The sequence below is a fragment of the Microtus oregoni genome, unplaced genomic scaffold (genome assembly GCF_018167655.1).
Source record: "Microtus oregoni isolate MIOR12 unplaced genomic scaffold, Mior012 000044F_ref0000062, whole genome shotgun sequence".
In the NCBI taxonomy this organism is placed as follows: Eukaryota; Metazoa; Chordata; class Mammalia; order Rodentia; family Cricetidae; genus Microtus; species Microtus oregoni.
Genome location: NW_024543218.1, coordinates 6,677,189 through 6,693,902, shown reverse-complemented (window position 1 = coordinate 6,693,902; position 16,714 = coordinate 6,677,189). Strand labels below are relative to the sequence as shown.

The 16,714-nt window shown below is 41.0% G+C and overlaps 1 protein-coding gene across 11 annotated transcripts in view; it reads right to left on the bottom strand.

The window, feature by feature from the left end:
• Window positions 1-16,714, bottom strand: part of LOC121434714 (disintegrin and metalloproteinase domain-containing protein 22) — a 224,827-nt gene that overhangs the window by 31,043 nt on the left and 177,070 nt on the right. For all 11 annotated transcript variants that reach the window (XM_041633616.1, XM_041633617.1, XM_041633619.1 and 8 more), the window contains exons 20-25: window positions 16,506-16,569; window positions 13,620-13,725; window positions 11,128-11,247; window positions 6,742-6,910; window positions 4,591-4,705; window positions 2,060-2,150 (exon numbers count right to left, since the gene is read on the bottom strand). In XM_041633616.1, the coding sequence (XP_041489550.1) occupies window positions 2,060-2,150; window positions 4,591-4,705; window positions 6,742-6,910; window positions 11,128-11,247; window positions 13,620-13,725; window positions 16,506-16,569 (665 nt within the window). The remainder of the gene's footprint in view (window positions 1-2,059; window positions 2,151-4,590; window positions 4,706-6,741; window positions 6,911-11,127; window positions 11,248-13,619; window positions 13,726-16,505; window positions 16,570-16,714) is intronic.

Here is a 16,714-nt window from a genome sequence, read left to right as displayed (position 1 = left end):
TTGGTGTCAGACGACAATCATATGGCTCACTGCGAGCAGGTCACTACTCCAAGTGTTCTCCAAATATAATAATTCACAGAACAAAGATCAGTTTAAAAAGGACACAGAGTAAATTCTAAATTTAAAACCTTTTAAAAGTTGTATTTGTTTGTGTGTATGTGTGTGTACGTGTGTGTGTATGTGTGTGTACGTGTGTGTGTATGTGTGTGTGCGTGTGTGTGTATGTGTGTGTACGTGTGTGTATGTGTGTGTACGTGTGTTTGTACGTATGTGTGCGTGTACGTGTGTGTACGTGTGTGTACGTGTGTGTGCGTGTGTGTGTATGTGTGTGTACGTGTGTGTGCGTGTGTGTGTGTATGTGTGCGTACGTGTGTGTGTACTTGTGTGTGTGTGCGTGTGTGTGTATGTGTGTGTACGTGTGTGTGTACGTGTGTGTGTACGTGTGTGTGTACGTGTGTGTGTGCGTGTGTGTGTATGTGTGTGTGTGTGTATGTGTGTGTACGTGTGTGTGTACGTGTGTGTGTGTGTACTGTATATGCACATGAGTACAGGAGTCTGTAGAGGCCAGAAGAAGTTGTCAAATCCCCTGAGGCTGGAGATAGAAGTAGTTTTGAGTCATCCAATGTGGGTGTTGGGAACTGCACTCTGTAAGAGCAGTATGTATTCATAACTGCTGAGCCATCTTTCTGTCCCCAGATCTAAACTATTTTAATTCCCAATTTCGGATCCACATTTGATGCACGATGGACTATGCTATGAAATGAGGTGAACATCTAGAATGCAGGCTTTCCAAAGGAAGAGCCCAGGATGGGGCGCTGACTGGGACTTCACCAGAGGCCTTAGGTTGAAATATTAAAGAGAGCTATTATAGTTTGGATCTGGATGTCCCCAAAAGCTGTGTGCTGATGTGTGGTCCCCGCGGAGCAGTGCTTGAAATCGGGGTCTTTAGACTGTACTCATGGATTCACAGACCAATAGTTCGGGGGGCAGAGGGCTTGATATGGTGGTGAGCTCTTTGTCTGGCAAGCCCCTTTCCTCCACCACGTGATCCCCGCCATGCTCTTCTGCCTCGGCGGCACAGGCCCAAAGCAACAGAGTCACGTAATGACGGGAACCTCTCAAATGTAAGCCATAGAGAACCTTTCTCAGGTATTTGCCCTGACAATAAAAACCTAACTCAAGAATGAAAGGTTTACACTACATTTAAGCCATGACATTAAATAGTTACTAGAATACTAAAGAAAAATTCACATTATAAGTCTTCATAAGGGAAATTTAAAGTACTAGACATAAAAATGTTTGGAATCAATCACTTAGCAAATGTCTGAGGCTACTAAATATTCAAAAGCAGATTACTCTCAACTTTTAAAAATTAAGACAAAAAATTATTTACCAAATTTGAATTAGAATAGAATTGAATTAAACTGAAGAGGGAATTAGGTATCTGAATTTTGCAGATGAAACTGAGTCTCACAGAGTCTGCTCCTCACAGGAAGAAACTCACACTTATTGATGGCTGACAGGACAAAGGGCTCTGCTCTGGATGTGATGCATGATGTAGTATGCATTCACTCACAGTTAAGATTGAGTCACTTCAGTGACCTTAAAACAACATTCAATGTTGTCCAAATAGGAGAAGAGTTGTTTCAAAACCTAAAATGTGAGGAATTATCATTACTTCTAACCATACTAAGGGTGAGTAATCTCTGATTGCTGGACCATACTGATGCTCAATACAAATACAGAGGTAACGATATACAACCTTCCAGGTAACATTTAATCACGGGCGTGCATGTGTGCGTGTGTGTGTGTGTGTGTGTGTGTGTGCGCACGTACAAATGTGAGTGCAGGTACCTACGGAGGCTAGAAGATAGTGTCAGATCCCCTGGAACTAGAGGCACTTGGAATTATGAACCACCCGAGATGGGTACTGGAAATCAAAGCTGAGTTCTCTGCAAGAGCCAGTGGTATTTCCAACCCCCAAACCACGTCTCTAGCCCCTAATCAAAATACTTTAAAGTAAATTTTTATAGTAATAATACTGAAAACTTTGACTTACTTATAACCCCAGGCAGTTATTCCTAATATGAGGGCCAGCACTAAAATGGTGCCAGCAATTATTCCTATTATGATATTAGTGCCAGCAACACCTAGAAGGGAAAACAAGGAAGAAAATCAGTGACACGAGTAACTCTTGCACGAGCAGTTATGATCTGAGTAACTACTGCATGAGCAGAATCATCTGAGTAAGTATTGCATGAGCAGAATCATCTGAGTAAGTATTGCATGAGCAGAATCATCTGAGTAAGTATTGCATGAGCAGAATCATCTGAGTAAGTATTGCATGAGCAGAATCATCTGAGTAAGTATTGCATGAGCAGTATCATCTGAGTAACTATTGCATGAGCAGTATCATCTGAGTAACTATTGCATGAGCAGTATCATCTGAGTAAGTATTGCATGAGCAGAATCATCTAAGTATTGCATGAGCAGAATCATCTGAGTAACTATTGCATGAGCAGAATCATCTGAGTAAGTATTGCATGAGCAGAATCATCTAAGTATTGCATGAGCAGTATCATCTGAGTAACTATTGCATGAGCAGTATCATCTGAGTAAGTATCGCACAGTATCATCTGATTCATGAAAGGCGCTGGCCTTTTTAGCTAAGACTCAGCATGCATGCCCACCCTTCCTGGTCCTCCAGAGATTTAAACAGGGAGCAATGAACTCGTGGTGACTACTTCTAAGTCACGTCTCCTGGAAACCCCTGAGATCCAGGCACTACTACTGCACTGATCTGGGGAGCAAGAGCCATGTGACCATTCACCATCACTACCTGAGGGCATCTGGGGCCTTGTTAAAGTCACGTTACTAAGATTTCAAACCTGCACAGATGACTCAGATGAGTGCCTTTGTTTGTTCTTAGCCTTGGGAGATGAGCGGACATTGGGAATTGAGCATTATTCCATGCAAAGGGAGCCACAAGAATGAAATGGCATTACTGTTTAAGGGGAAATTTTATCTCTAAAGTGTGGACTCTTCAACTCCCTACACTTAATTTCCTCTTTTATTCTTTAGCCAATGAAGTTTTTAGGACCCCCCAATCCCTGCCTCCTGTCATGCCTGACCCATATCCTCAATCCTTGTCGTCTTGGACAGTTACATTGCTTCCAGGCTTCTCATATTTTAGACTATGACACACTAGAACAAAGAATAGTTTTTAAAAGCTTAAAAGTCAACTCATTTTTTATTCATTTCAAAAATATGTAATTATCCATTAAAGTTAAATACTTTATTTTTATTATTTTATGTGTACGAGTGTCTTGCCTGTATGTACACAGCATGCGCATGCCTGGGGCCCGATGAGGTGAGAAGACTGGGGCCAGTTCTCCCGGAACTGGACTTAATGGATAGTTGTAACCCATCATGTGGGTACTGAGAGCTGAACATGGGTCCTCTGCAAGAGTCACAAGTGTTCTTAACCACTCCGACACCAATCTACTTTCTTTTTTTTTTTTCTTCAGGCTTTCTGGTTTATTACAAAGAATGTGACAAAAATACAGAAGAAGAGATGTGCAGGACAAAGGTCAAGGAAGGGCATAGAAGCCTCGCGTGTTCTCTGGATGGAGACTGACCTCCAGGACCCTCCGCGGGTTCAACTTCTCTGAAGTTGTCACGCCATGTTTTTAGCCAGTGATTCTAATGTCCACGGCTTGTGTAGGAATAAGAGATGGAAAGCAAAACTCCATCTAATATCCTAGGCCACTCCTGGCTTTTGAGCACAAAACAGCACTACTGCCCCTTCCAAAGGTGGTTTCTGCTTTGACGAAGAGACTAGTAGCTGGCAGTGAAGAAGTGGACAGAGAGATTGATAGTGAGGGTGGGGGACCAAAGGCTGCATCAGTATCTTCAGAGGCACAGGAGCAGGGGACAGCATTGCCTTTGCCCAGTTATGTCAGATGACTGGAAAGATGAGGCTGTTTGCCAAGACCGCTCCAGTTCCTGGAACCGAACAAGATCAAACGAAGCCTGCAAACACGAGAGGCCTTGCCTCGGGAGACATATTTAGTAGGATGATGGGTGTAACTAATTCTCAACTGGATGGTAATTCTACTGATGTCCCAGTCTACTTTCTTAACTTCAAAGAAATGTTAGAAAATGAAAACACAAGAGAAAAGGCATGAAAGTTGGGTGAGAACTCGATAGGAGCAAGGAGGGGGTTTCTGGGAGTGAGAGGGGGATGGGGGAGTGTGAGAGGGACAAGTGTGGCAGTGTCCTGTACACGTGCATGAAATTATCAAGGAATAAATTGATTAAAAGATGCTAGGGTGTGTTCATAGCCTTAGGTAATTACAATACTTGAAAAGTCTCTGCAGTAATACAGAATAAAGTGAAGTCAGTAGGCGAAATTACACTCAGAGTGACAAATCTTTATACTTTAATAAAAATGATTGGTCTCACAAAGTAGACTTCCCCCCCTCATTATGTAAGTACCATTTATTTTTGAGTTATGCTAAAAACCTCAAATGCAAATGTCCATAGAGAAAATTCCTCTTCAGTTATATGGAAAGATGTTATGATACCTACCGTTGCCAGAGAGGGTGATGCCAGTCTTTGCATCATCATTGTGAGGAAAGTGGGTGCTGCAGTCGGCACCTGTCCAGTGCCTGTTGCACACGCACTTGAGCTCATTGCTGCAAACCTAAAACCCAAAGGTGAGCCGGCAGAAATGTTAGTTCTCTGTCACACGGAAGCAAGTAAACCGTACTCATAACAACCACACTCAGGCTTTGATGGTATCCATAAAGAATAACTCCATCCTGATTTTAGCTTCTTGCCATACATATGGTTGAGTTACTACAATTTATTTATTTGTTTGTTTGTTTGTTTATTTATTTATTTTGGTTTTTCGAGACAGGGTTTCTCTGTAGCTTTGGTGCCTGTCCCGCAACTAGCTCTTGTAGACCAGGCTGGCCTCGAACTCCCAGAGATCCACCTGCCTCTGCCTCCCGAGTGCTGGGATTAAAGGCGTGCGCCACCACCGCCTGGCTGTTACTACAATTTAAAAACATGTAGGGGACTGGCAAGGCGACTCAATGGTTATAACACTTGCTATGTAAGCCTCATACTTTAGTCAATCCCAGGACTGCATGAATAGGAAAGAACTGACTCCTTCAAGATGTTATCTGATACCACATATCTCATGGCATACATCTGCACATACCCACGCACATACCATATACACAAATAATAAATAAAATATTTTTGATTATATAGGATAGTACCTTTTATAACACATGATTATTATAAATTATTTTTATGCTATATATAATCTTATTCTTATTAATCCCTTAAACTAAGCATTACGAGATAAACCATATTTTCTTTTAGCGTGTATTTAAAATTCACTAGGAGGAAGACAAAAATGTGATTCATGACTTCCTCCTTTGGTACCACAAGAACTACCCCTCTTAGGTTACAGAAGCAGAGCTATGCAATTATGTGCACTCTCCTTCTGATGTGCCATATGACACAACTGGTTACTTCCCAAAGTAAATTCTAAAGTAAAGAGACCCTTTGACTGTCAGCCCAAGCATAGCTCCCAAAGACATTTGATATCCATCGTATGGAATGATCAGGACTGAGAGCTTCAGACTGCCAAACAGGGTCCTTTGCCTCAACTGGATAATACACACAATTCAATCAAACAGTCTGTAATGCCAGCAAAAAGAAAATCACAGCACATGCGAACAACAACAACAAAAAAAATCAAGACAACCGATAGTAAAGAGGAATTCCTGATGAAATGAGAAAACTGGATATATTTATGGAGGGTTCATTTAGAGGGGGGACTGGTGTTTGGCTTATAATGTAAATATGCTAGTCAATACACAATTCTGGAAGAACAGAATTAAAATGTCAAAAGTACCACTCTGTCTGTTCGTCCATGAGCAGCACGTTCGCTGAAGACTGCTATTTCCGAGTTTGACCTTGGCTGTCATCTCTGGTGAGGCTACAGAGGTTATTTATGGTCAGTGCTGACTCAGCTGTACCCGGATGACCTAAGTAGTTAAATATTTGGCTTGCTCTTCTTTTCTCACGCCTCACATTACAGCTAGGTAGCTTGTTCTTCCTGTGGGGCTACTAGCATTGGGAGCAGGGGCTGTCTCTGACTCTTTTGCCAGCTTTTTGGGGCCCTTTTCTTCATACTGGGTCACCTTGACTAACCTTAATATAAAAGGGAGGTGCTTAGTCTTACTGCAACTTGATATGCCATGTTTTGTTGATATCTGTGGGAAGTCTGCCCTTTTCTGAATAGAAACGAAGGAGGAGTGGATGGGAGGCCAGAGTGGGTTGGGGGAGGAACTGGAAGGCAAGGAATGAGACACTGCAGTCAAGATGTTAAAAAAAAAAAAAGCTAACAATAAAAAAATTTTAAATTCCATTATAGTTTGCTAAAATCTGTCTCACAGAAAACCTGTCATTACTCTGTATGACGTCCTCTTACCATAAAAAAGGAAGACTGAAGAAACTGATTAGGAAAATTGCAAGTTTTCTTATTGCTGGACTTTCTCGATTATACAACAAAAATATTCAAGTAGCTTTGATGAAGTTAGCGTTCACGTAGCAACCAGAAACATGGATAACCACGCTGTCCAACCTGAAGGAGATTACAGGATTCCACCTGCTTCCGTAAGGAGGAAATGGGTGGTTGCCAAGGCGAGGCTCGACACTCACCCCATTTCCCGAGCAAACGGTGCCTGCTTTACTGCTCAAGCAAGTGCTGAAGTTGAAGGAGGCCACAGAAAGACACCGATGCTCCAGACACATCATCTGAGGGCCGCAGGGTGTCCCGTCCTCCACGTAGCCAAGGTCAACATCTTCTTCAAGCTTAACATGCCCGCCACTGACAATAAATTGGAAGCAAGGAAGAAAACGGGGTTCTATTAATTCACGTTAATCCTGAGTATAAAACTAAAAGCAGGAAATACTCCTTCTCTGGTCTTCTATTTATGATTTCATAAAAACCTGGAGTCAAAGGCTGTTTAATTATTTGTTCTTTTGTTTCACTGAGATAGAATTTCATGTAGCCCAGGCTGGCATCAAACTCTTAATGTAAACAAAACCAGCCTGAACTTTAGCTCCTCCAACCTCTGCTTCCATGTGCCAAGGTTACAGACATACACCATCACACCCAGAAATATCTTAAAGGTGTAAGAAGTAATAGAAACTTTTGATCTAACTCTTTTCAGGGATAAATGTATTACCTCTGAATTTAAACAAAATTTAATTTAAAATTAATTAAATTAGTTAAAGAAAAATAAATTAATTTAAAATGTAATTTAAAATTGAACATAATTTGTACAAAATTATTACAGTAAGGGTCATAACTGAGCTAGCTTTATTATTTTTCCTTGCATGCCATATGCAAGTCTAATTGCTTTACTACACATGCGTCAAGATTTCAAATGTGTTTCAAATAAGGATTGGAATTGGACTTAATTTACAATGCTCCCCAGAATTGTATATGTGCAAATTCTATTAGGGATTGCTGAAACCACTGTAGCCACTGCTCATTATAGCACGCTCACATGTTTTCTCTTAGAATAATTAAATAGCAACAAGAGCTGAAAGTATATAAGCGTAACTAATATTTTCATATTATACCTTGCCAACACTAGCACAAAAATTTCCATATTAATTTTTATCAAAATTATTGTGCATGTGTAACCAAACGCATGAACTGGTGCTTTTGTGTCCATGTTTTCATTCATGTGTGTGTGCACATGTGTGCCTGTGTATGCATGTGTGTATGAATGTGTACATGTGTGGTGGTCAGAAGTCAATGCTGAGTGTCTTTCTCAACTGCTCTCCACTGTCTTTTTTGAGCAAGGATGTCCTCACTCATTCAAGGTGGAGCTCACAGATTCCCCAGCAAGTCTCAAGGATCCTTCTGTCTGTACCTTGCATTGGGAAATGTGCTCAAATGTTTTACATGGATGCTGCTGGTCCTAGGGATTGAACTCAGGTCCTCGTGTTTAAATAATAAGACTTTACCAACTGAGTCATTTCCCCAGCATTAGGTAAATTGGGTTCTTAAACGAAATAGTTATCCCTGCCCACAGCCTTCCTAGGAGAGAGCCACTTTCTACACTACTGGTCCTCTGCTATTATTATGCCTCAAAATGTATACTATACTGATTTATTTTATTTTTAACTGTAGGTATTATCAATTCATTTCTCCATATACTGTAGTAATATGAGCGGTGGGGCTGCGTCCCCAGCACCCCGGCCACCTGCTAGCTTATGCCCGAAATAACAACACACAAACTGTATTCATTTAAACACTGCTTGGCCCATTTCTATCTAGCCTCTTCTAGGCTAATTCTCACATATTAATTTAGCCCATTTCTAATCATCTGTGTAGCACCGCTAGGTGCGCTTACCGGGAAGATTCTAGCCTACGTCCATCCTGGGTCTGAGCTTCCTGCGTCTGCCTAAGAGAGCAGAGCTATCGCCTCTGTCCCGGAGAGGGGAGCATGACGTCTCTGAGCTCACTTCCTCTTCCTCCCAGCATTCTGTTCTGTTTACTCCTCCCACCTATGTTTTAACCTATCAGGGCCAAGCAGGTTCTTTATTGCTTAACCAATGAAATCAACAGATTGATATATAACACTCCCACATCAATATACAAGCAAATTTATCTCCTTATTTCCCTTGATAGTTCTATATGCAATTTCTCCTTTCCTTATCCTTTCATAATAAACTTGATTTAATCAACAATAAATATGTACATTATTATTACTATGCAAATGCTAATAATTAAACTTTCACTTTCTGAATTACTTTTTATTTTACCTTAGATTATTCTTTCATTTGTCTACTTTCCTATGCATTTACCATCTTTAATAGAAAATCAACCCACATTTCCCTGGCTGCTAATCCCCACTGAAAACACACCCGAGCAAGCATCAGATCATTTTCTGGGGAGATGTGTTCTACAGTTCCCTCCAGCTCCTTCCTGTCTATTCTGGTTTTGCCCTGTACCTGCCACAGAGCTGTAAATCCTGGGTCCCTCTCACTGTCAGCCTCTGTCTCTCAGTGAAGAACCTGCTTCCTCTGTACCTTGCCTTTCTCTTCCTTTGTTTAAACTTCACTTTTATGGGGTTTAACCGTTCCATTAACTTTTTGAAAAGAGGTGTAGGAGAATACATTTTTGGGAAATTTGCATGCTAAACTGTCATTTTCTAGTATGAAGTGTATCTGATTTTTTTTTTTTTAGACAGAATCTTGCTATGTAGTCAAGGCTCACCTCAAACTCTTCCTTCTCCCGCCTCAGCCTTTGAGTTCTGGGCTTAGAGCTATGTTCTAGGAACCCTGGCTTGAGTTTAATACAAAATTTTAATTTATAAATAATTTCCCAACGTCTTCTGATTTCCTGGACTCCTGGTGACAAACCTTAGGCCACTCTAATTCCCGAGCCTTTTCTGTGGAAACTTGATGACTCTTCTTTGCCCCACAGTTTCCATCATGAAGTTTACATCTCTCTCTGATGTCACTGGCCGACAATTTTTTTCTTACTACCTCTGTTCATCTTTATTTCTATTCTAATCAGGGAGCTTGTTCTCATTGCTCTCTTTCTTTTTTAAGTAAAAACCAAGTTTTTTTATATTTGTAAATATATTGGTTAATGCTCCTCAGGAAAACAGAAGCAATAAAAGATACATAGATGATAGATAAATAGATAGATAGATAGATAGATACATACATACATACATACATACACAGAGATGATAGATAGATACATAGATAGATGATAGATAGATACATAGATAGATAGATGATAAATGGATGAATACATAGATAGAAGAAAAATGGATCGATAGGTAGACAGAAGATAAATGGATGGATAGATAGGTAGATAGATAGAAGATAAATTTATGGATAGGCAGACAGATGATAGATAGATAGATAGATAGATAGATAGATAGATAGATAGATAGACAAAAAAGATACAAAGGTAGACCGTTTATTTTGTGTGATGTTGCCCTATTTCCAGGGAGTCAATTTCAACCACTAAGCTTCACTTCTGCTGTTGTATTTTAATCCAAGAGAATATTTTTCTTTTATAGTCTGTTTGATTAAAGTAGAACATTATATTTTCATTTCATGATAAAACGTCTCTTGGGGTTTTCTGTTCACTCTAATTTTTCATGCTGGAAACTTTCTGTGCATGCCTGTCAGTACTGACCAGACAGACATATGGAACTTTCTGGACATTCTCAGAGAGCATTCCTCAAGGCTGAACCACTTTCACATGACCCTGATATCAACCCTTCGACTTTGGAACATTCTCTTTTATTCCCTGTGGAGACAAAGTCTGAATCTCCAGTGGGAGAGTGGCCTAGCCTGAGTCTCCAATGAGAGGGTGGGCTAGCCCCTTTGTGGCTGAATCATGAGAGGAATTTGTGCATTAGACTCCCTTTTTTCTTTTTCTTTCTTCCCCAAACTTCCATATAGCCTCTTTATCCAAAACCTTCCTTGAAACTCATCTAATTCCTCCTTAAACAGCAGATTATGCTGCCAGTTTCTCAGTTTTCTGAGATGTTACTAGACATCTCCGGTTGGGTTTCAGCTTTCCCTCTTCCTGATCTATGAACTCAACTCTCTCAAAGGCTCCCCTAAGTTTGAGCCACATAGCCATTTATGTGTACACATTCTAGATTTGGGTTGCTACTGCCTCTACTCCATTTTTGTCTTTTCCTGCAGATATATAACTACAAAAGGAAATTTAATTTTGTGGAGCTTCAGAAAGAAGCAAAATGAGCAGCCATGTGCTGAATGACTCTGTCCAGAAGTCGCAAATCATCCTGAATAAGAGGGAAAAGCAAGCCAAATCCTGGAGGACTTTGCTGAGCGACTCCAGCAGCCACATAGCAGCTGCCATGCATCATTCTTAGTAGCTTTCATTTCTCGCCTGTTAGGATTGACTTGATCACCTTTATGAACCAGATTCAAGTTCTGACCACGAACTAGCACACACACTGGAAACAATAGCAGGACCAAGCAGTGTCCTTGGAATTTAAAGGGACTAATCTGATCATGGGATGTTTAGGTAATTACCTGCAGTTTAATGTTCTTCCTTGTTGCACAACTAATGTAGATGTGATTTCACCATCGAGTTCTCCAAGCCTTGGGATATTGCCAATATTGGTGCATAAAAGGTAACCACAAAGTACATCCCTGTGTTAAAAGAGCAAAATTATTAACTTGATCTCTTCCACAAAGACAAAAGGAAACGTGTACTTTTGGAGTTATGTCTTCCCTATTGCTAGTATTTATTATCCATCAGCTACAGTAGTTATGTGTACGCTAAGCAAAATACAACAAAACATTGCCAGTTTGCCTCCTGCTCTCAAATCTGACTTCCCTAAACTCTGAACAGTGATCCGAAGTCCTAATAACCTTCTAGCCTGTCTCTTAGTGCTTATTAGCTCAAATATTTGTTTAAAGAAAATTATCCATCAAAACCACCTTTTTAATCAGAATGACTTGCATACAGTGTACGGCTGGGTATGAGTAACATGGTAAGGGCTGGGTAAATGAACAAACTGTGCACGAGCCTTAAAGCTGCTTCTACACCGTCTCCCAAAGCCCAGAGGAGATAACCTACAGCTCAACAGACTCTCAGCCACAGCCTCTGCAGCCTTCTAAAGACATCGCGTGTGCTTAGAAGTTAACATATAAGTTTCTAGAATTAAAATACTGCTTTATGTATTCTTTTACCAAACACATTTTAGTTATTATTTAGTGATGACATATATTTAAATGAAAATCTTATAAACACAAAGCCGGATGGTGGTGGCACACCCCTTTAGTCCTAACAATCAGGAGGCAGAAACAGTTGGATCTGTGAGCTTGAAGCCAGCCTTGTCTATAAATCGAGTTCCAGGACAGCCAGAGCTACACATAGAGAAACCCTGTTTCAAAAAACAAAACAAAACAAAAAAACAGCAGAAAAATTAACATAGCCGCAAAATCCCAAATGGAAATATTAGACTTGGAAGCTAGAGAGATGTTCCAGCAGTTAAGGAAACACCAGACTTTATATAATAGATAACAGAGAAAAATGGGCCCTATATTTATCAACAATGTATAAAAGGTAATAACTTATTCCTTATAATAACATATATAATGTAAATTATATATACATATAATGTATAAATAGAGAAAGAATATAAGATACTAACTCTTTCTCTAGTCCTGGCTACAGGATCTTGGGCACAGACACTAAGTTTTCCTTGGTTTCTTCATCTCTAAAATGAGAGGGCTGTCATGATGTTTAAGTGGCAGGCTCATCAAAGTGAGATGCAGTACCTAGCACACAGTGCATGTTTGCTATATGAGAAGGGTGACCCTGTTAATTAGCTACGAGGAGCTAACAAAGTTTGAGCAACAAATTGACATATTTAAGAGGATTTAGATTATTCCAGTAATAGTACATTTGAGATGCTGGTAGAGAACACTCAAGGGGTTTTTGTAGTAGTTACATTATAGGGCTTAGTTGTGCCAATGACAATAACAATGGAAATAAAAGGATAAATTCACAATAAATGGTAAGGAGCAAAGGGGAAACCAACCATGATTCATGTTTGGACAACACGCAGAGAGATGGAGTCAACGTGCAGAAAGACAGAGTTAGTCAGTATGCAGAAAGATGGAGGAGTCAGCATGCAGAGAGGTAGGGTCAGGGCAGAAAGATGGGGTCAGTGTGCAGAGAGCTGGGGTTAGTGTGCAGAGAGCTGGGGTCAGTGTGCAGAGAGCTGGGGTCAGTGTGCAGAGAGCTGGGGTCAGTGTGCAAAGAGATGGGGTCATGGCAGAGAGATGGGGTCAGTGTGCAGAGAGATGGGGTCAGTGTGCAGAGAGATGGGGTCATGACAGAGAGATGGGGTCAGTGTGCAGAGAGCTGGGATCAGTGTGCAGAGAGCTGGGGTCAGTGTGCAGAGAGCTGGGGTCAGTGTGTAGAGAGCTGGGGTCAGTGTGCAGAGAGCTGGGGTCAGTGTGTAGAGAGATGGGGTCAGTGTGCAGAGAGCTGGGGTCAGTGTAGAGAGATGGGGTCATGGCAGAGAGATGGGGTCAGCATGCAGAGAGATGGGGTCAGTGTGCAGAGAGGTATGGTCAGTGTAGAGAGATGGGGTCAGTGCAGAAAGATGGGGTCAGTGCAGAGAGATGGGTCAATTACTCTTATCTACATGGGAGAGTGAAACACTGAGACATTCAGCAAAGACAAGAGGTAGTTAAGAAAGGTCAGAGCTAGCTAATTTACTCAACAGTGTTGGTGATGGCGGCTTTATTCTTCCTCAGTCTTAAGATGCTGGGAGGCCCTGTCTATGTGAGAAAGTGTAGCAACTACAAGAATAACCTAGACCCTGAGAAAGAGGCCCAGGTATAATTCAAGCATCAGGGTCATCAGTGATGCTGGGGCTCTGAGGAAAGATGAGAAGAACAGACAAGGTAGTGCATTTTATTAAGCACCCAAAGCAGGAAGGTCCCACTTGGAACTTATGCTTGTAAACGGAATGAAGGCTGAGGTCGGGGTTAGTGTCGGCATTCACCGTTTGTTGCACTGTATCCAGGTGTCCTTGTCTTTTCCACAGTTACCCTTCTCCGTCCCCTCGATGTTCAGCTTCTCATAGCAGTACTTGTCTGATGCCGTTACCTCTGAAGCAGAAAAGAATGTCCCATCAGAGATGGAAGGAACTCAGGAGCTGCAGATTAAGGAGTTGTTCACTCTAGTGCTATCCAGGACAAACACAAAAATTGCACCATCACTTACAAAAGTGTACCATACCGCTTGGCTTGGGCACATCTTCCACGAAACCTTATGTGATATCGGAAAGCCAGTATACGTGGCTGTCTGAGGGGAAGTAGACTACAGACTGTGGGAACACGCCCCAGGATCTGATGTGAATTAGGAGATGGTGCTATCCTTGAACACACATTTTAATCTCAGTACCGAATGCGTGAGTCTCAATCAGAAACTTTATTACTAAGAAGGGCAATATTATTTAAACATCTATGTAGTACAATCAGATTCAAGAAACAGCACCTTGCTTACCAATTCTTAACTGCTATAAATAAAAAAAACTGTATTCTGCTTTTGGATGAGATTGGGTTCATGCTATCTATAAATGCAAAGATCGCTTTAAGGTGTTGCATCATCCTTGCAGGCTTTGATCTCTTCTGAAGCCAGTGCTGACCATCAGAGTCACCTGCTAGAAAGAAATGGTTTTCCAGCCAGAGAGGGTGGGATAACAATCTCAGCTCAGCAAGCCAGAGATGCAGGCAGGAGGATTACGAGTTCAAGATCATCCTCCTAAATTACACAGGAGACTCAAGACCAGCCTAGACCAAATGGAGATCCTATTTGAAAAAGGCAGAGAGAAAACAACAACAATAAAAACCAAACAAACAAAAAAATAATACTTTTGTAAATTAATCAAATGAAAGTTGGTGATATAAGTTACGCTTTGCTAATCCAAATTCTGAAATGTTTCATCTTCCAAGATGTTTCAAGAGCTCACACGACCCCACAATCACATGTAGAAAACTCCATGATCTAGGCTGAAGAGATGGCCTGGTGAGTAACAGAACGTACTGTGCAAGTAGGAGAACTTGGGATCAAATCATGTACAAAGCCAGACATGAGCATGCATGTGCCTGCGACCCCTGAGCTATGGGAGTAGAGGCAGGAGCATGGCCAGAGCTTGCTGACTGCCAGCTTATGTCCTGGTCCAAGGAGAGCCTGTCTCCACAGAATAAGGTGGAGAGTGATGGAATAGGCCATCTGATGTCCTCCTCGGCCTTCTGTGGATGCACAGGCATGCACACCTGCACAAATACATGTACATACCACACACACACACACACACACACACACACACAAAGTATTTTTCAAAAGTAAAGTCCACGTCCTAATCCAATATAAGAAGTCTCATTAAAAATGCTTATGCATTAAATATACTAAAAATATTATATAAAATTATCTTCAGGATATGTATGTATACATAAATCACAAATGAACTTCATGGTTAGACTTGGGCCCCAGGAAACGTATCCCCTGACATGAAATTGCACAATCCTTGCTACACATCTCTGTCACTAGGCATTTGAGCAGGGACACTAGAGGTGCGCATAGTGAACAGCGGCTAATGACATCACTGTTCCTCAGCTGTTCTGCTCAAGTAGAGGAAGGAAAACTGAGAGCACAAACCCGCATAACTAAATTTTTTTTCTCATCCCAATGCTTCTCAAGAGACTCAGAGAACACACGTTCCCTACCTAAAGGATTCCAGTCACTACCTCTGATATAGGATCACGATTTGTTTTAGAGTTTTCCTGTAAAAATCAGCTCTCAAAAGAACTTTGAAGCCAGACGGTGGTGGCGCACGCCTTTAATGCCAGCACTTGGGAGGCAGAGGCAGGCGGATCTCTGTGGGTTCGAGACCAGCCTGGTCTACAAGAGTTAGTTCCAGGACAGGCTCCAAAACCACAGAGAAACCCTGTCTCAAAAAACCAAAAATAAATAAATAAATAAATAAATAAACAAACCAAATCTCACACACACACACACAAATAATTAAAAAAAAAAAAGAACTTTGACTAGTCTAGACATGGTAGCCCAAGCCTGTAATTCCAGCACTTGGGAAATTAAGGCAAGAAGCTACAAAATCAAGGTATAATTGGCCAAGATACATGGCTAGACTACATAGTAACACTCCACCTGAGAAATATTTTTTAAAGAGTTTAGAACAAAAACATCTTCCAAAAATATTGCCTAGAAATTCTGGGGAAATACACAATTTAAATTTAGTAAAACTTAAATACAATTTTAATTATACTGTCATCTTAAAATATATTATTTAAATACAAATGTTATATATTCTCCTTTAGAACTCAGACAGATTTTGAAGAGAATAAATTAAACGTTTTTGTCTTTTGCAGGACCTCAGCAGAAGGTCACCTCTAACTACAAAAGCCAGTTGGAGCTTAAAGAAGATAGTAGATGAGGAAAAAGCAACGGAATTAAAATGTTTAGGTCTAAGGCAAGGATACCCTACCCAGAGACCATGTCCACTCCATATGGCTGTATGAGTGCCATATGGGATCCTTCGCTCAAGGGAACTGAGCTGAGGAGCTGAAATCAAGTCTGCTCTGTTCTCCAAGCTGTGCTCCAGGTGGGCTCGCCTGCCTGGCAGCAAAGGCACCTGCTGTCTCATCCACAGGCACTGCCAACTAGCCAGAACTTTGGGGCCATTGTTTCCCAAGGAAAGTGCCCTTCTCTAATTTCTAGAAAAGAAATTACCTACCTAACGCTGAAGTGGTTTTAAGAAGCCCCCTAGTTATTAAGTATTAGCAATTTATTTCTAGCCCGTATGTCCTTAAAGGAGTGTGCCAAAACTGTGTGGAAAAAAACAATCAAGTCATGTGACTTAACTTACTTTGCCCCCAGATGTATTTGCATTGTCTATCTCTGGTTTTACACCTTCCTCCAAAGCAAATTCCCTAAAATGAGAGAGCGAATATCCATCAGTGAAAACAATCTCTGCTGTGTTAGACAACAGAAAAAGAACATACGGCTGAGAACGGCCCTTGAGTGTGGCCATCTGAAGTGATTATGAACCATTCAAACTGATCTTCTTTTTTATTC